The 20305-nt window shown below is 35.7% G+C and overlaps 2 protein-coding genes across 6 annotated transcripts in view; both read right to left on the bottom strand.

The window, feature by feature from the left end:
• Positions 1-1777, bottom strand: part of LOC139948660 (protein unc-79 homolog) — a 51628-nt gene extending 49851 nt beyond the window's left edge. For both annotated transcript variants that reach the window (XM_071946892.1, XM_071946883.1), the window contains exons 1-3: positions 1701-1777; positions 481-573; positions 70-190 (exon numbers count right to left, since the gene is read on the bottom strand). In XM_071946892.1, coding sequence (XP_071802993.1) covers positions 70-190; positions 481-502 — 143 coding nt within the window. In that variant the 5' untranslated portion in view covers positions 503-573; positions 1701-1777. The remainder of the gene's footprint in view (positions 1-69; positions 191-480; positions 574-1700) is intronic.
• Positions 1778-3625: 1848 nt separating this feature from the next.
• LOC139948670 (uncharacterized) overlaps positions 3626-20305 on the bottom strand; it is a 33528-nt gene continuing 16848 nt past the window's right edge. For all 4 annotated transcript variants that reach the window (XM_071946914.1, XM_071946930.1, XM_071946904.1 and 1 more), the window contains exon 2: positions 3626-14790. In XM_071946914.1, the coding sequence (XP_071803015.1) occupies positions 13857-14786 (930 nt within the window). In that variant the 5' untranslated portion in view covers positions 14787-14790 and the 3' untranslated portion in view covers positions 3626-13856. The remainder of the gene's footprint in view (positions 14791-20305) is intronic.

The following is a 20305-nucleotide window of genomic DNA, read 5'->3' on the forward strand; positions in this document are numbered from 1 at the left end:
TTACATTCTCACAAGGTTATAAACTCAATTGGGTCATATACTTTTGTGGTAATGGATTTGATTTCATACCTCCTCAAAGTGTGAATGAAGTATCTGAGTGTATTAGCAATATCTGTCCCTGTTGGTAATGGAGCAATGTTGTGTAGAATACGATTCTGGTAGTCCGTCAAATTACGAATCTTAGCTGAAACTGTTGAAGAAAAAAAGCAAATATATTTTATGTATCAGACATGAACACAAATATTTCAGAAATGTACCAAATGATCTGATGTCTTAAAAAAATCATAACAAATCTACACCACACTATAAAATAATTTGGGCCTTTATTTTTTTTTCACAATACAAAAGCAATACAAAAAGTGGGCTGGATTTTTTCAACACTTTGTAGAATGTAACAATGTTACATGTAACAATGTTTATAATACACTTCATTTAGGCCAAATATTTTACTGGAATTTGTGAAAGAATTCAACAACTTACACTGCTCTGATTTAGTCGACATGTTGATCGATATTCCTGCCTGCAGGATCAGGGTACACAACAAAGTTTTGCTCAAGGATGCATTCTTAGTAACTGAAAAAAAATACAAATTTAAAACTGATTTTAAAAAGCTCTGTCCATAAACCTACTTTTTGTATTAGTATTATACATATAAAGGACTATAGTTTATAGGAAGAATTTGACATGATAAAAAAGCATTTAAATGGAATAAAAGAAATTATTTGTTACATCTTATAAAACCTGCACAGAAGCTATACAAATAATATTATAGATTACATAATTATTATACGTTGAATTTGAAAACTTTAATTTCTCATTGTTTTTCTGACATAAAAGTAAACATGTTAAATTGTTTTCCTTTATATTACTTGAGGTGAGTCTTAGTCTTCTTATAATATTAATTATTAGTCATAACTGAACTCTATGTTCATTTATTAAAACAAATACAAAGTTTATGTAATTTGTTCCAGTCAGTCAGTAGGCTAGCCGCTAAATGCACGGTTCAAAATATTATAATATTTAAAGGCAGTGGACACTATTGGTAATTACTCAAAATAATTATTAGCATTAAACCTTTCTTGGTGACAAGTAATGGGGAGAGATTGATGGTTTAAAACATTGTGAGAAACAGCTCCCTCTGAAGTGACATAGTTTTTGAGAAAGAAGTAATTTTCCACGAATTCGATTTCAAAACCTCAGATTTAGAACTTGAGGTCTCGAAATCAACCATCTAAACGCACACAACTTCGTGTGACAAGGGTCTTTTGTCTTTCACTATTATCTTGAAACTTTGATGACCGATTGAGCTCAAATTTTATGCATATGTTGAGATCCTACACCAACTGTGAAGGCTAGTCTTTGACAATTATTACCAATAGTGTCCACTGCCTTTAATACGCTTCCTATTTTATTTCACATTAAATGAAATCATTTGATTGGCAATATTAATAGTTAATAATATCAAAGTGAGACCTGTCATATGTCAGTGTTTTCTGCCATCATAGCGGCTACATAAATGAAATTGTCCGAGATTTAGGCAACGTGGACATGATAAAGAGCGCCGTCAAAACTCAGTAAAAAGCTGCTTCAAAATTGAGCTATTTTAATAAATGAAGATAATTCTTCTTCTAATCTGAATGAAACTCATTTAATCCTCTGTGTGGATCATTGCATCATAAAGCATGGTAAATAATACTCACCCTTTTATCCACAAAAACAGTTTCCACTTCGAAAACAGCCCATCGAATCGCGAATCTTGTTCACCTCTCATCTGTCTGTACACTGTGTGCATAATTTATGTTGATCAACAAATGCAGCGCATGTGCATTACCTGTCCTCGTTCAAAATTAAAAATAATAAACACACTTTATTTTGTCACTTAATTATGATGATTAAAGATTGCATAGCACACATAGAAGATGAATTTAAGGGCAACTATTTCGGGTAAACTGTCATTTGTTCGTGATTGCTGTCTTGACTTTACAATAATTTCCAACATTGATCTACCGCCTCCAAATAGTTGACCTCAGTTTGACCTGAACAACAACAATAGTCTATCACATTCTTAACATTGTTGACATTTACTGCCTGTCAGTTGCGGAAAAACACTTTAAGTGAAATATTTTTCTAGCAGTTCGCTTACTAATAATCATCAAACAAATAGCTAGTTTTGGACATTTTTTGTTCAAACCATGGAAGAGTTGTTACAGTTCAAGTTGATATTAATATTAAAATTTATAGTTTGTGGTCAATTTTAGGTCAAGGACAAGGAGGCATGGCTTGGGGAAAATCTGACAGTAGTGAAATCAATTAAAATCTAAAAAATAATTGTGGTCGAAAGGTGATTCTGCCATCTATCTCACGTCCGTAATATAATCATTGTACAGACAGTAATTTCTATCCAGTGTTTTGTTTAGTGTCTTGTGAAGAGACAGTGAAAAGCAGTTAGAGATTCCCCAAAACAGCGCCCTCTTGTGTGATATTTATAATTGAAAAAAATATATAATCTTTCTAGAAATAAACCTTTCTAATTCGTTGTCCTATTTTGTCAATTTAGTTTATGTCCTTTCACGATATTTATTTACAATCTGCTCAATATCTTTATTTATAAAATACACCTGTTTTGTTGTTATTTATCTGATCCATAAACAATAACTTGTCATTCAATTTATTTATGGAAGAAAAATATATAATTTATTTGAAACGCCTATATCCAAGGGGAGGCAGTCACATTAGCATGTATGGAGGAGGATACTTGACTGAAGTGTTGTACCAAGTTCCAAGAACTTTAAAAGGGATTCTGTATTTATTTTTAGAACACAATTTAAAAATAGCATGGAAAAAAAAAACATTTGGTGTCAAATGATGGGGTCCCACTTTAAGTTCCTTGTTTACCCAGTAGCCTACCCACCTATTTTGAGTGGGTGTGTGAGGCGTGGGGGCAGGGCTAGTGGAAGTTTCGAACTAGTGTAAATAAATACAATTTTCCATGTCTCTGGGCTCATCATTCATTGGGTTTTGGGTGGGTTTTTTTCCGAACAACCAAAATATATAGTGGAAGTCTTATGAGTATTTGAACTTTCCAGGACTAGGACATAGCGCATACCCAACCATATTGTATTGATTTTTTTACATGGGTGTGATTCTGTTTCTTCGGATACTTTAAATTAAGGTTGTTTATTATTGTTATAAAAAATAAATTCATATTGTTGGAAAAGTAAAATTAAGCGATGAAATGATATTTGAAAGTAAAATTAATTTAACAAATCAACGGAGATAACCCAAGAAGAAAACATGTCCCCAATCTCCCTTTACTTGTAAAACAATGGCAAATGTTGCCCAACTGACGTTCATCATCATGTAACCATTAAACCCATGTAAATGGTTGTTGCACTAATTCAAGCAGGATTGCATAGTATTCTATCTCGTCCCAAATTGTTACTTTCTTTTGATGTTCATTATAACATTTCTTTGAACTCTAAACAGAATTTTAAAATATTTGTTTTCATACAAAAAGTTGTCTTTCTTTAGACTTTTCTTGTTTTCAATACATGCAAACTTGCACAGTCTTTACCAACAGCAAGAGGGTACACAAAAGAAATTCCAAACAGTAGACAACTCCAAGTAAATTGAAAGTTGATATTTATTTAAATCCACCAAAAGGGTAGAGTCTTACGTCCTTAAGTGCATTTTTATACAAAGCATTCAATAACTGTACAGGGAATGCTGTTAAAGCACTGGTAATTAAATCATAACCAACGCCTTAAAGTATTCCATTAAATACTGTCATCTTAAAAAGTAGATTTAAAATAACCAGTTTGACAACGACTACTTGTAAATTACACATAAATACAATGATTATGTCTCGTACTTCATTTTGAAATCTTCAAACAATTGAAATAAATAATAATAACTTATAAAATACCCCTCCCAAGTTGTTAAAAATGAATGATTTTTTTAAAAGCTGCTACAACAGCATGGAAAACACATTTCTTTTTTAACAATACTGTAAGTTGGTAATGTGATATTGTTCACAACCCATATACAGCCGAAACTAAATGGAACAGTTGCTGGAACTATTCCAGCAACCAAGACAACCAGATAAGACGACTTATATATTAAAACAGTACCTGTGAACATAAAATAAAAAAAGAGGGGTTAGGAGTTGGCAATGAAGGCAGTTCGGCAGGCCATCAGTAAACTTGAATAAAAAAAGCACAAATAATAGCCACAGTTATCACCACTCTGGCAAATGATTTGTGATAAACTGTCAAAACTTGTATTTTATCGAACTGGTATAATCACTGGTGGCCATTAACTATACTTGGGCAGGGTCTTTAATTTAGTAGTTTTACCTCAAAATAATAAGTAACTTGACAGCTAGTAAACGGGACATAATTTAACTGAAGGTTTTCTTGCTGAAAAAAAAAACTTACTCTTCAAATTTGCACTTGGCCAATACTTAATTCAATAACAACCTTTAAATGTATTTTATCATGAAGATTGAATACATCACTTTAAGCCACTTTTTTTTTATAGATAAGTTGCTTTACGGTAAATGGCAATAATCAGTGTCAAAACAAACTAAAACAACTTCATATTATTAAAAAAAAAAAAAAAAAACATCCTAAAAATACACTAAACTGTTCAACAAAATCTACTGAAAAGCAGCACTTAATTTTAAATTTATCAATACATTAAGCTATTCATTCTTACTCTATTCACACAAAAAAAGATTCAATGTTTTGAAAAGCAGGAACTATTAACCAGGGCCATATTTCATAGAGCCGCTTAAGCAGAAAATTATTGCTTAAGATTTTCTGCTGAGCAGAAACTAGCTAGCAGATTAGCAGTCACGAATTGTACATGTGACATGGTAGTTTGGCTGCAAACCTTCTTCTGGTAGGTAAGCATAATTTTGTTGTGCTTAGCTACATGTGCTTAAGCAGCTCTATGAAATAGGGCCCTGGGCAAAATTTCATAAAGCTGCTGACCGTGGAATTCTGCGCTACTACAGTGCGCCCATAGAAATATAATGCTTTACAGGGTGCGGGCCGTAAGCACTGAATTCCTTGATAAGTATAAGCACCATGATATTTGGCCCGAAATTCATTGTAAATTTGGAGCCAAAATCAGCCTTCTATAAATGGGTTGAACAAAATGTTCACAAACAAGTTATTATTTTTTTCCCTTCAATTTGACACAAATTGAAAGTAACCAATTTCTTCCACAATGCAATTACAGAATTACCTCACTCAAGATATCAAAAATACACTTTTTCATTCCACAGTTTCATACACTTATTTAACAATGTCTTAGTCAGTAAATTCATTTTTCTCTTTCTTTCTTTCTTATATTATTCAGATTATATTAAAAAAGTACTCAACAGTCTCGCAATGCTGATATGATAAATCATAACTTGAATCATAAGAGTATCCGTACACTGGTCTGAAAAAAACACCATACGGGTACATTAAAATATGTGTAATTTCTCAACAGATTAAAAGATATGATTCAGAATGTGTACCTACTGAGTAAGACAGAGTTGGAACAATTTTGCACAAAATATTATTTTCATAAACATTTTTTCACAGATTCAATTGGGAACTTTTAAACATTTCATACCACGACAACTAAAAATCTATATCTCATGTTTACAGTTCTGTTTGAGTAGACTAGTAGCTTTCCATCCATTGAGTTAAGTTATTTGACACGAAGACTTCTTGGAATATTGCTGCAGTTAAAATAGACACCATTCACTCCCTTCTGAGAATCTCCTGGCTTGTGCCAGTCGGTATTTTTAATTTGAACATTGCAACCCAATGCATTACTCAATAAGCAATTTTGAGATATGGTGGGCGCATTACTATAACAGTATTTTGGTTGGGGTAAATTTGTCTGTATTCACCCACACCAAACAGTGCACTCCTATAGTGGCCGCCACACCTCAAAAAGGCTAATGCATTTCTACCTGGCATAATTAATTATTGGCCTCTATATTCGGTCATCAGATCCAAGTGACTACAGCCTTTGGCCGTTGCTGATCAATGCAGAATAAGTTGACCACAGACATACAGTTTCCCAAAACCTTCCAGTCATGCATTGGATTTGGCCGTCAATGAATTCCTAGTATAGAAGTACACAAGTGACGAGTGTTGAAATCTGGCTTTTTCACTTCCTCAAGCAACAACTTCCATGAAACCTTGCATTATGTATACATGTATATTAGCATCCACAGATCAATACAAACAAAATGAGGTTTCCAAATATCCCATGATTGAGGGAGCCACAACACTAAAGATGTATCAAGAATGTGTTACACTGAGTTAACTTACAGCCCTGCATGTATCAGTCAACAAAAGGTACATTACAATACCATAGTATTAGAGCAGCTGTTAGATTTACTATTTGGACAAAACAAGACAGCAAAATGCACAAAGCAATTCTATAACTGTTTAGGTTGTAAATTGTTCATCAGGGAGTCTGAGTGAGTTTCCTGAATGTCAAGGACATTTCAAACAGAAGTAGTTGACTTACAACACAAGATCCATGGGCAAAGTTTAATTCTCAGTTATTCAACACTATTAAGTTCAACAGGCATTCAGAGAAAGCTGTGTCAGCAGAAAACTTTGCTTAAAATGTTCTGCTCAGCAAAACAAAACCAAGCAGGATACCAGTCACAAATGGTATGTATGGCATTATGGCAGTTAACCGCACTCTGGTAAGCATAATATTGGGTACGTTCGATTAGCTTCCCTGGGTTGACCCTGTGGTGCTCACTCGGGTGAGCCCCTGACAAGAGCTAATCGAACGATCACACTCGCCCTCTCGTGGTGATGGCATGCACCTCAGGTCACCCCCAAGTGACCCACTCCACAAGCAGGGCACTGGGGGCTGACCCGGGTGAGCCCCGTCAAAGCTTATCAAACGTACCGGGGCAGACCGGGGTCGACCCAGGGAAGCTAAACGAACGCACTCATAATTGTGCTTAGCTACTTCTTCAAACTTAAGCAGCTGAAATTGGGGCCAAGATAATGGGAAGGAACAACATCTGTTATGAAGGCATAGAACATAACTGAACATAGAGTGACAAACAAAATGTTTTATCGCCTTTTGTTACAGCAATTTTTGACAAACTATTTTGTTGTTGTCAGACAAAGATGTGATTTTTGTTGCTACTGTTACGTTTTAAAAATGAAAGCACCTCAAGATTAGAAAGAATCAGGATGATAAGAAAGGCCTGGTACGAAATCACCTTTGCATCACAAACTTCGACAGAAACCTAGATTATGTTCTTGATGTTGTTCCTCATCATTAACCCGGCAGTACAAAGTACATGAATCGGACTAACAGCAAAAAAAATGTGGTTAAACGACTGTTACTACACACTGAAACAGTAAAAATACTACAACATGTTGATATGTGAAATGTATCATTCCGATGCATACACATAAGTATCAACGACATAAAGTTAATGAAGTTACATTAAAACAAAAACCAAAATATATTACATTTACGCTTACGATCGAAACACTCCACATTCCTCATACAAACGTTTATAAATAAAGAGATAGCTATAAAAATGTTAAACGGAACTTAACCAATAATATGTACATTAAATAAATTACGCTAGAAATAATTAACAAAATAAATTATTCAATCAAAAATCATTTCGAAGGGGGGAAGATCATAAATTAATTGGGAAACTTCTACATGAAAATTTTGTTGATATCATAAAAAGGTTATAACTGATAAGACTTAAATTAAAATGCATTTGAAATATCTGGGTTTTTGACACAGCACAATCTATAACCTTTAAATCCCTTTGTAAATTCCTTTCATTAACGAAAACACTGCAGCTTTGTCAACTTGTACTTAATGGGGATCTAGGCAATGTATAAATTAGCGGCTTCAGCTGCAGCTGTTGCTAAGGGCAACCTATGCTTCAACACACGTTGTCATGGTTATCTAGCCTAAGCCGTAGCCACAAGTCAGATATGGCCAACCATTGGCAACTAGTCCATGCATTTATTAAGTAATAACATCTGAATATTTTAAAACAAGGACACAGTGCAAAGAGTGTCTGGCAATTGTGCAAATGTGTGACCTCATCCCAGATAACAGGATCATTTGATAACAGTCAATGCTTGGTCCACTTTTGTCACAGAATCCAATAAAAAGTGGATGTATTTTCATAATTTCAGATACTCTTTAGATGCAAATCTTGCATTGGGAATACAACTAATTTAATTTTCTTTGCATACAAGCTCAGATACATTGTAACAATCAAATGCATCGAGAATGTTATGCAAATTTGTGCTTACTTTGTGTGAACAGGTTTAAAAAAAAAATTGAACCAAGCTTTCTGTAACTTTTGATTTTTCCATAGTCTTCTAATGACACATTAGAAGCCAAAAAGGGGAAAAAACTAAACAAATAAAGTTCCAATGAGGACTATTTTGTGGGTTGATTCAATGAGCCGATATGAATATTATTTTCACCGATTAATTATGACTTATCAGACATGAAATCAATAGTGTCAATTTTGTAATAGGCAGCAGTGTTCATGTCATATTGCTAGTGACACACAGTAAATAATACCAAGATGATATGTAATTAGCACAGCAGTAGAGTTATTACCCCAGGACAGTAACTGCATTGACTCCAAGGCTAAAGGGTCACACTCCCAGAAATACATAAATGAATTTGGAGTAATCCACGCTAAGTCGCCAAGGCTACTCATCATAATACAATGCGGGCAACATGTCCCTTCCACGAACTTAAGGCATTTTTTTTTTCTATTATAATTATTTCTTTGCATTATACAGTGCAATAACTAAGTTCCAAGAAAGATTCACACACTTAGAAATGCATTTAACCCAACGGGCAGTAAGTCCCCACATTTTGACGACAGGGACGAATGCCCAGGTCTCTGCCTGCATTACTTGTACTACAACGTATGTAAATGTAAGTGTACTGGCGCGGTGGCTAGAGGTGAATTAATTATGCTACTGTCAGCCTCTGCCAATAATTACTGCATGCCTCCCAGCAGATTCAGTGTGCATGCCAAACAGGGAATTGAAATCACCTCCGTGCAACAAAATCTGAATATTCACGGGGTTTATTTGATCATCAACAATTGGTGAAAAAATCCAAAGTGGGAAGGAAAAAAAAAACATCCTGTGAGAATTTCTCCTTTAAATAGCATGGAACTGATAAGTTGTGTTTGATTTGTTAAAGGAATATGCTAATTGGATGTGTGGCGGATAATTACTGTTAGGCAAGGTGATATGCTGATATGCATTGAGATAATTAGGAATGTATCAACTATACTTATGCGTAATGACGCCACAAGAGGACGAAGGCCATGAATGAGAAGGTTTTTTTTTATATCAATAATCACTTTTGTTTATGATGTGATCTGATAACAGCAACATTTATAACAATAATAACAATATCTTGATAATAAACTGATATGTTGATGAATTGGTGAATTTCTATGCCGATAGTTTTAATCACACACATCAGACTCAAGACTTTGGGAATATTCCAGGGTTACATTTTCAACATAAACAGTACCTCATTTTGGCTTCATAGGCTGAAAGTTTTGTTATCCCCTTTAACATTGCATGCGTAATGGAAAAAATTCTAAACTTTGCATCGAATCCAACACATTCAGTCTAGGGTGCCACTTCTAATTTCCCAAGACGTCTTGTGAGGGGCAACAACAAACGGAAATCACCCTCACTCTGGGGTCAAAACCAACCCGAGTCCCATATTGCTGCTTCCTTAAGAAGGGATGGGAACTTGACGCTTGTTTCAAAAACCCATTCTGTGCCAAGAAGTCACTTGGTGCTATCATTAGTCATCGGAATGGGGGTAAAAAAAAGTAGAGGGAACAGAAAGGGGGGAAAAGTCCCTAATCAGAGAAAGTTCATGTTCAAAGCATGACCTTTGTATGCCGTTTGTTTCTGTTAACAAGTCTAGAGGTCTAGACCTCGTTGCAGTAGAAAATCATAACCCATAACAATGTGGGTGGTTTTGGGTTTGTTTTTATTTAGTTCTCACATAAATTGTTGTTGTTTTAATGTAAATGTTACTTACAAGAAATTGATTTCCCAGGTTGTTGGATATTTTCTCACCAAAAGTTGGATCAACATTTCACTGCATGGGTTACCCTAGATCAATTCAATACAGACTTAAGGAGAAAACCTGAAAAGTTGTCCCACAAATCATGTGAAGTAGCTTCCCAAACTGTTCTACCTGATGAAAATATTTATTTTGAGTGTGTCTTATTTTGAAAAGAAGGTGTCCGTACACACAGAACCTTTTATGGTTTCAAATTTTATGGTGTTCATCAAGCATTAGGTACAAAGGATTACGAAAGTTATTTCATGTAGCTCTATCATTCATACTTGGTTTTCTTTTTTACTGAAAGTGTTTTCCTAACAAGGGGCATAAACATAGACAATTTGTCTACAGAACAGAAGAAAGCCATTTGAAAAACAAAATTTTGAAAGGCAAAATCTGAAAGTCTTAAATTCACAATGGAACCAGTTTGATTTTCAAAGCTTAACAGAAAGAACCAAGGATGCCTTCAGAGTTAAGCTTTGCAGTTGAAAGAATTTGAATGGATAATGCTCCAATTGAGAGACAATCCAAAACTCCAAACAGCTGCTTCTCTAAGCTATCCGCATAATCAAAACAACAAAAACACCGATAGAGCTGAAGGGTGATATTTACCACGTTTTTTGGCCATAGCTTTTCCAAGGTTTTGTCTCATGCTGATTTGATTAAGGAATCAATGCCATTGGATTGCAGTGTCTGTGGATCTATCCACAATGAACATGAAAAGGGTATGAACTGCAGCTCTCTACAATCGCATGGTATCCATTTGATGGGATGCTAATAGCGCATAGTGTCACTATCAATTTGCATCAGAACCTGCTTATGCTTTCATTAATGATAACACTCCGCTCAGGGGGGCGCTTGGACTGGGGCTCATACATTATACAGGGCATTTGTGTTTGACTACACGACTTCATTATTTAAGTTTGCATGTGTAACATGCGTAAAGAATGTCTGCAAAAAATGTTTTATTTAGGTAGGCTGATTCATGAACAAAGCGCACATAAATTATGTGTTTTACACCACGGTAGATTTAAGAGGAATCTTACTGGCTCTTTAAATGTGCAGTATTTGCAAATAACATCGAATGGCGTAATGCATTCTTACCAATCAAGACTTGAATTAAGAAAAACTGGTTTGTCTTTAATCTCTATCTCTGCGCTTTCATTTGAAAATACATCCATGAACGCCTCATTTTTTTCATTTCACATTCAAAAGTTAAACCATAAACATCTATGTCATCATTTTGATTTCTTTTCTGTACTCATCAAGTTCCTCTCAATTCATTGCATATTGTTAAAATTCAATTTCATTTGGTGGGTTGAACATGAAAATATTCTCTAACAATACTCTTTTTTTTTTTTCAAAATTCGTAGAAAAGTCTTCTTTTTTCTAAAACACAGGTTTAGTAACATTTACCATGATTGTCCAAAACCACTAACCCAACAAGCAGCCATTTCGTATCATTAAGCATTTAATTTTAGTAAAATATTTGTGCCGAAAAAGTGTTGTCGATAATACTTTGTTTTTTATTCTGAAAAACTTTGTAACAAAACATTTCAAAGAATACAATACTATTTTTTTTGGTCATTTTAAAAATTATTTCGTCCTTTGCTTAACTTAGGGTCCGTGGTCGTAAAGAAAAATTGTTGGAAAATGGTCAGTCGATATTTTTTTGGAAGTTTAATCTACAAATATCACATTTTGTCAAAAATGTCAAAATTTTGTCAATTGTGACCAATGAAAGTGATCAATTACATTATTTGATCCGCAGCACAAGTTGTTTGGAAAAGAATAAAAAGACTTCTTTTCTTTTGTTGTTTTTTCGTATAAGTTAAATTATTTGAGAAATATATTACTGTACAATACATAATTTATTATAGTTCATAAAACATTTTCTTTTTCCAAATTCAAGCCACAAATCAGAGCATGACTTGGAAGATCCTTGCATACCGTAATAAAAATATGACATTTAATTCTTACTTTATAATATTTACAACTTTTTTGACTCTTCTATGAAAGAAGCAAACTTCTCACATCTAAATTTTGTTTCTTAAATACTTGGAAGTGTTTAACCTTATATATTACATACATATCCATGCACGGTTTAGGTGCATGATGATATGTTTAATATGTACCACAGCTTTTCAGCATGGGAATTTGTTTTCAAAATATATTAATATTTTCTCCGCTTCAAGAAGCACTTAGTAAGTTTGTTCGCGCTCAGCACTTTTGCTAAACAGGCTTTTAAATATTTTTAAAAGCTGATTCAGACCTTTCCTTCTTTGTCCATCTTTCTTTAGTCACCAGGGGCCAATTTTGTAGATCTGCTTACACAGAAAAGATTGCTTAACAATTCTGCTTAGTAGAAATGAGCAGCATACCAGTCACAAATTGTACATGTGAAAGTGTAGTCAAGATGATAACCTCATTCTGGTAAGCATTAAGTATGTTGTGCTTAGCTACATTTGGTGCTTATAAGCAGCTCTATGAAATTGGGCTCATGTAACTTTGAAACAGCACTTGGCAATGTAAACTGTTTCCACCAATAAATAGATCAACACTTGCACTTTCCTTTTAGGCCACCAGGAACACAATGATTCCAACCTTGATACAAGCCTACTGGAAGGTCACATGTATTCAAGTTCAACAAAATAACAAACAAAACACATCTTTACCTTGCACTCACAAACGCTTTTGTGGCGAGTAGTTTACATTGTGTAAACCCTAAAAATGAGCACTTAACTACAAGCATGTCATGTAGACTATAAAACTAACAATCACTGCGCTCACTGTGACCCAAGATATAAATTACCGTTTCATGTCCTCTAAAAACAGAGAGTTAGTGACTGTAAGGGGTAGGCTGATATTCATGCAACAGTTACTGCTAAATATAACCGGTACCCTCCAAGCCAATCAGATAAACATCAGGCTGTGTGTGTGTTTTTTCCACTGAGTGGTGTATTAGTAATAACATGTTTGCCTAAAATAAAAAAACACAATTTTGAATTATTACTCATCGGCAAGGGGGACAGGGTTTTATTGTTGTCGTGCTGCACATGTGTATAAAGCTAAGTAATTGTACTGAATACAATGGGGTAGTTCTTTGTTGTCTTACTGACAAGAACAGCCTATCAGACGGAATCCTTCAGTATACCAAGGTTATAGCACTACTAGCTAGCTGGTGGTACACGGAGTTACCGATACCTCTGTGTGGTTACTTCTAAGGGTCAATCCAATAGTTGCATTGTATTCAAAGATCTTCAGTATTTGTGTGTAATGCTACTCGGTATGGTGACAGCAGTGACAAAAAAGCCTTGGCACAAATCCAGGCTTTTGTGTGCCTTGAGCAACGGTTCAAGAAATCATATAGTGCAGTCATGTTTTTTGTGCATGCGTGTGTGTGGAGGGGGGGGGTACTAATGCATATAAGCTTTGAGCCTATAAAGTCACTGAGCTGATGTTTGATAACAATTTAATAAGGGTGGATATTTTTGTTTCAATATAAATTTCCTGAAATGCAGAATTTCATTTATATTCACACACCAGTTTATTGCATTTCATTACTCTTGCAAACTCAAGTTTGCATTTGTATGGTTAACATTGCTTAATGGCCTCTGATATGAGGGAATGGTTGTTGCACATTCTATCTGAAATATTTGTGTTTCTAATTTACAGCCTGCCTGACATGCTTGCAGATTCCCGCTCCTGTTCAGATACCCACTCTGTTACATTCCCACATCCACTAAGACATGCATAATTTGATCAAGCTCGTCGCACCCAATGTCGCTACGGCAACTGTTACCCTGGCTAGCTGTTGAGTTCACATCTGCACTGAATGAGGAGAAATCCCCGGAGACCGGCCGCAGCCAGTCCTCCGAACTGTTCACAGGAGATGCTTTATGATTGGATACAAAAGGCGAAGCTACGTCAAAGTCGTAAAGAGACATGTCGATGTCGCTAAAGAGTTCATCGCCAAAGTCTAATATCTCAGAGTTGGTGTTTGGAAGTCTTGGGAGTTCTGAGTTGCTCGTCGTCGTCGTCGTCGTTGTTGCTGCTGAATGGTTACCTGAATTGGCGGTATTAGTTACATTTGAATGTGTGTTCATACTGCCTGGTGACGTCGGCGACAGTAACGACGGGGAAGGGTTAGCACATGAATGGATGGAGATTCTATTCAGCAGACCATTGTTTTCAGGGTAGGCACAGAATCCTTTCGTCGAGTTGTCTTTGAAGTGATTGCTGTTACTGTCCCTGGGTGGTGAGGGTAGGACACTGTTTGCCGTCTCAACAGCGCCGGGAAGCCTGTCTTTGTCCGCTGTGTCCGTGCACGTGGACTGCGTGCTGGCAATGAACGTGGAGAGTTGGAAGGAGTCGCGATGTCTGCCCTCAGCGCGTAGTTCATGTTCTATGTGGAACAGGGTGTTGCGGATGAGCACAGAGCGCCGCAAACAAGGGTCTATGAGGTTACATGTGGCTTGGAGTTTACAAATGGAGGCATTCAGCACGTATTTTCGTTGCATAGTATAGGAAAAACACTTCTCTGGTGATGGAGGAGGGGAACCATAGCCCGTGACGCAGTCCCTTGTGTCACACCCCCCACCTTCATCCAGCGCATGGTGTTTGCGCTTGATGCCCGTACTTACGAGGCCTGGCATGGATCTAGAAAGACAAAAAAACAAAACAAGAATTCAGATTACCACCAAACTGCCAATCAAAATGAATTTAAATGAATCGTAAAAGTGACCTTGAGGCCTGTCAAAGAAGAGTTAAACCCAGATCATTTGATAAACCATATTCTTCAATACCAGCATAAATCCTACCATATCAATGACAGCTTCACGTACACTGTGCAGCATGGTCTAAACTAATAATATCATCAAAGTCTAAAATGACTCAGGAACACCAATTGTCCAATCAATATGATTACAATGTAGTCCAAGAATATCTACAGTGTAAATGCAACTATTTGCCTTTACACTTCAAAATCCTTTATACAAAATGACTGCCATAATCAACTACAACCACTAGATTGATTGTTAAACAGTTGCTGTGTAGTAATCAATTTTCTGACCTTCACAAATAAAAACAGTGAGTTGAAAAAAAAAATCCAGAACAACAATTTACCAATATCACAAGTTGCATTAAATACAGGTGTGTATGTAGTACTGCATCATTCATTGTATAGATTTCAAACACAATTGTGCGCTTAATTAACACCTTAAATAAACCATCAATGAACCAGTCGGAAAGTGGCATAAAGGAACTAAACAAGGAACAGCATTAGAACTAGGCCTGGGCGAATTATTCGAATATCCGATTAATGGCGAATAGGTTTTCCTATCCGTAACCGCGAATGCCTTTTTTTTCTTAACCGGATATCCGCATAGGGCGCGAATACCTATTTACAAACCGGATATTTCTGTAATTACAACCGAGTAACCGGATATTCTTTAATATCCGAATATCCGCGGACGTCGGGCGACAACTGACATGAATGTTTTCTATTAAAACAGCATAAAACAGCATATATTAAGTATTTAACTATGCTCACCTCCGTGAAGATTTAAAACAATGACATTTCTGACGTAATTTGTTCAAAGATTACAAACGTTTTCCTTCACGTAGAGTCAATCACGATCAAAAGAAAAAGCAAATCGCCATCTTTAAATTAGATCCAGTCATTTTTATGAATGAACCGAGTGACACTGTCTAAAACTTATATCAATCCGCCCATATGATCTCATTCACAAACGAACAGCGCCCTCTAGCGGCAAAAAAAAATATATTTTTTATTTTTTATTTTTTATTAAATAGCGCCCTCTAGCGGCGAAAAAATTATTCGAATATCCGGTTAATTTCGGATAGTTGGCCAGCGGTATCCGAATAACAAAATTTCACTATTCGCCCAGCACTAATTAGAACCACACCAGCCACTGGTGAAGAACTGCAGAATCCATAGATTCACCAGAACAATAACAAATCAAGAACAAAAAAGAGATGCATACAAAATCTGTGCCAGAACTTAAATAAAAAACACACCAAGTCAAAATGATCAGTTAGTTTTTAGCACAAGTCTGAATGGGAATCGGTGATGCTACAAAACAATTAGGCCTACATTTAGACATTTAACAGCTCTGGATTCTTAACGCTTTCAATAAAATTCTGAGAGAGAAAATGTGAACAAGAGTGAGAGAAAAAGATGACGGCAACGACACGCTGCTGAAACACTCCCTTGATGCTTCCTGTTCAGCCCAAGCTCATCAGCTAATAATAGGCTCCAATATAATCACTACCACTACTACACAAATGCTATAGTCATCATGAACGTGCACTAGTTGATTTGTTTGCAGGCGACAGCGGGGAGTGTTACATGTGATGGGGTTTTCTTTTAACGTGGGCTTGTATGGGACAAACAAGTTCGCGTTCAACACTGTAGAATGTGCATTACGGTGTACATAGTGTGTGCAGGGCTCTCTCTCGAACGTTCAACAGTGACCTGAACCTATAATATTGCCTGATCATTTTGTGTACAGCACACGTATTGCACGTACAGTGTTTGTACACATACAGAGTGGGTGTGTATTACCATAGAGGTAGATTACATGTACACAAGTATCTGCACTTAATATGTACATTTGCTTTTTATGAAGATGAAAGTATGACAGACTGAGGTCTTAATGTAATGGAATTGAAAATTGAAAACTACAAGTAGCATGTGCAGTGATACTTGCTATTTTCCAAGTCAATAATTTTCCTATTTACTGTGCCTTTTCCTAATCAATCCTTCTTTTCCTGTAACCATGCTGTAACTGTGCATAACTACTATAGTTTAATTCCTAGTCAATCCTTCTTTTCCTATAAATGTGCCTTCACTACATAGTATAATTCCTAGTCAACCCTTCTTTTCCTAAACTATTGCCTTAACAACATTGTATAATTCCTAGTCAATCCTTCTTCTCCTATTACATAGTATAATTCCTACATGTAGTCAACCCTTCTTTTCCTACTGTGCCTGCACTATGTATAATTCCTAGTCAATCCTTATTTTCCCATAACTGTACCTTTACAACATGTATAATTAATTAATACATGTAGTCAATCCTTCTAATCCCATCTGTGCATTCAAATAACCTTCATGTTTAACTCCTAGTCTTAATCAATTCTTGTTGTCCCATAAACTGTGCCTGAACTTTATGTTTGATTCCTAGTCAAATCCATCTTGTTCCATTCATGTAACTGTGCTTTAACTATTAAGTAACCATAAAAATAAATAAAAATATCAATTCCTCCCTTGAGCTCCCCTGAGTTCTTTTCACATTAAATAATTGTTCTTCTTGTAGCCCCATACCAAGAGTGGCTTTAAGCTGGGGTGAGCTTGCATACAAATACAAAACAATTTAAAAATGTGCAAAAAAACAAATTTTGCAGATCCATGAGAGAAATTTGTTACAAATAAAGTCCTATTTACTGCACTGTTAGATTTGTGACTACATTAAACGGAAAGGATTGACACAGTTCTAAACATTGTCCTTTGATTTTGGTGTCTGACACGCCCATGATGCGGCATGATTTCAGCCTCACTCTGATGGAAACAGCTGGATGCTTCCTGACTATACTAATCAATGCAAGAGTTCATTATGCATACATGGCATTCGTGCCAATCTATTAAAATGAAAATTATTGCACTCAGTCAAGTTTAGAAATTTGTACACGTGTGAGTTAAGCCGCCTCAATCTCGATTACACTTTAGCTTTTTATTATAAAAGCGGTATAATTGTTTTACATTTAATAGCATCGATGGATTTCTCTGATGAAAAATTCCAAATTTCAAGAACGTATTACTAAATAACTTGAACAGGCATTGAATTTGGCTCTTGGAAAAAGTAGGAAAATTTTATTTAGTACAAGGGCTGACCCACATGTTCACATGGTGCGTGTTTTAACAGACTTTTCATGCTATTTAATCATGATTTTTCTGATAATTCCAAAAGCAAAACAAAATGGAAATCTGACTAAAGCAGGAAGAATATCATGCACGTTTAAAATACATGTTATGTTGTAGATGGAAATTAATTATTGGGGGGAAATGAATGAAACAAAGTCTTTTTAAAACATACTTTATTTTCAATTCAAATGCAATAATGAGTAGCTTGGATGCTCCATAGCAACTATCAATTTACTGTTATTTTTAACTCAAAGTAAGTTTGCACAGCTTATTTCCAAAGTTATGCATTAAAAATAAAGGTTTCCACTTTATCCTCCATGTTTAAACACCCAGCATATCTTCATTAACATACTTGTACACTACTACTACTCAAGCACTATCCACTAGTACTGCCCTGCACTGGGTAGGGCCCACAGACTTTCTTGATGTGTGTGACCTTATCTTACCTTGGCCAGTGCAGCGCTGGCCCCAGGGGAATAAATATATGTAGCTGAGAACTGCCAACACAAAAAGCCCTAGATGCATTATAATATTAGTGTGAGAAGCTAAAGGTTGATGAACAATTGTATACCTTGAGTATTGGGCGATAGACAGAGTGCATTCATTTCAACCATACGAAAACCCTTTAAAAACACCTTTTAGAGTTTCAACCAAATACGAGTAGATGTAGATGATGTTTTTCAGAAAATATCCTTATGTTTCACACATCAAAAATGTACGCACAACAGTTGGCATTACACACAAATGTATAATTTGTAAGCATTTCATTGTACATATATGCAATATTAAAAATGCATGTTTTTTTTAACTTCAAAATGAAATCACTTTAAAGGCACTGGACGCTGTTGGTTATTACTCAAAATAATTGTTAGCATATTCTTACTCTGTAACTAGCAATGGAGAGCTGTTGGTAGTATAAAACATTTTGAGAAACGGCTCCCAATGAATTGAAGTAGTAATAGTTTTTGAGACAGATTTGTTTATTTTATGCATAAATATTAGGATACACTAAGTGAGAATATTGACAAATACCAAAGGCGTCCAGTGTCTTCAATGATTATAATTTACATGTAGTTTAGTGTTTTGACTTCTCTTTCGTGTAATATCACATGTTTTGCATGGCCAGTGAAAAGGGATACTGAAGGGGACCTTCGTCTTCACATCACAAAGAATGCAATATTCACAGTTTCTCTTAAAACCTTGATTTGATGTGGATATTTGTAAAACACTTTGTTTGCTCATGAAACATTTTTCATTGTATACAAAAACTACAACTCAGTTACAAACAATCATTTACTTCACAACTAATATCCACAGATATAGGCATATATTGCTTAATATTCCCGATGTTACTACACTTCCTTATTTCTTTTTAAAAAGTTCATGCCACTAGCTCCTGGTTCCAACTGCAATATTGTGACACGGGATTCAGTAGAAAGCACACATACCATGCTACTGAGTGGATCCCATCAGAACCCTGACCCTAGTGACCTCATTGGATCAAGGACACTACTACACACAAGCACACATTCTACAGGGCACGCAGTTGGTGTCAGAAATGATAAGCACTATTTCAGTGATTCAATCAAGAGGATAAATATATTATTTCATCAAGGTCTGCTAGACTCTCAGTTTGTGAAAGAAAAAGAGACTTTTTATCATAAAGGAACGTGCACTGTAAATCTATGACCCTGAGCCCCTGACTGTCTGTGAATCTCTCTTTCATACAATCAGCTTATATTGGTCCTTCGCTGAATTAAAAAGCCTGTGCCGCTTAGCTGGCCATGCGGCTTTTATGGGTCCCAAATATCAATATGTCAAGCCTCGGGCCTTTGATGTCAAAACTGACATTTTTGTATATTTCTTGAGCCAGCTGACTATTAGACTATTAAAATTACATGGTGGCAGAGTTGAAGTAGGCCTATACAAAAGGTACACAGCATAACAAAATTCTTGGCATTTCCATGCTCTGAGTAAGTGTTGTACGCAAAATACAAACCTGTGGAAGTTTCAATACCGCTTAGATGCCGATGTCTCACAATTTTCATTTCTTGCACACTTGTGTGAAATCTTTGCCCACCCCACAATACTATTTTCATTTGGCAAACTTTGGGAGGACAGTTTCATAACAAAGTTTTTAAAGCATCATTCAGAAATACCCCAGCCATTTCTCTACTCCTATTGGTGGAGAGCGCGTCCCGTGGGGTGTTTAAACCTTTGATAATGACC

This window comes from Asterias amurensis, chromosome 1, assembly GCF_032118995.1.
Source record: "Asterias amurensis chromosome 1, ASM3211899v1".
NCBI classification, from domain to species: domain Eukaryota; kingdom Metazoa; phylum Echinodermata; class Asteroidea; order Forcipulatida; family Asteriidae; genus Asterias; species Asterias amurensis.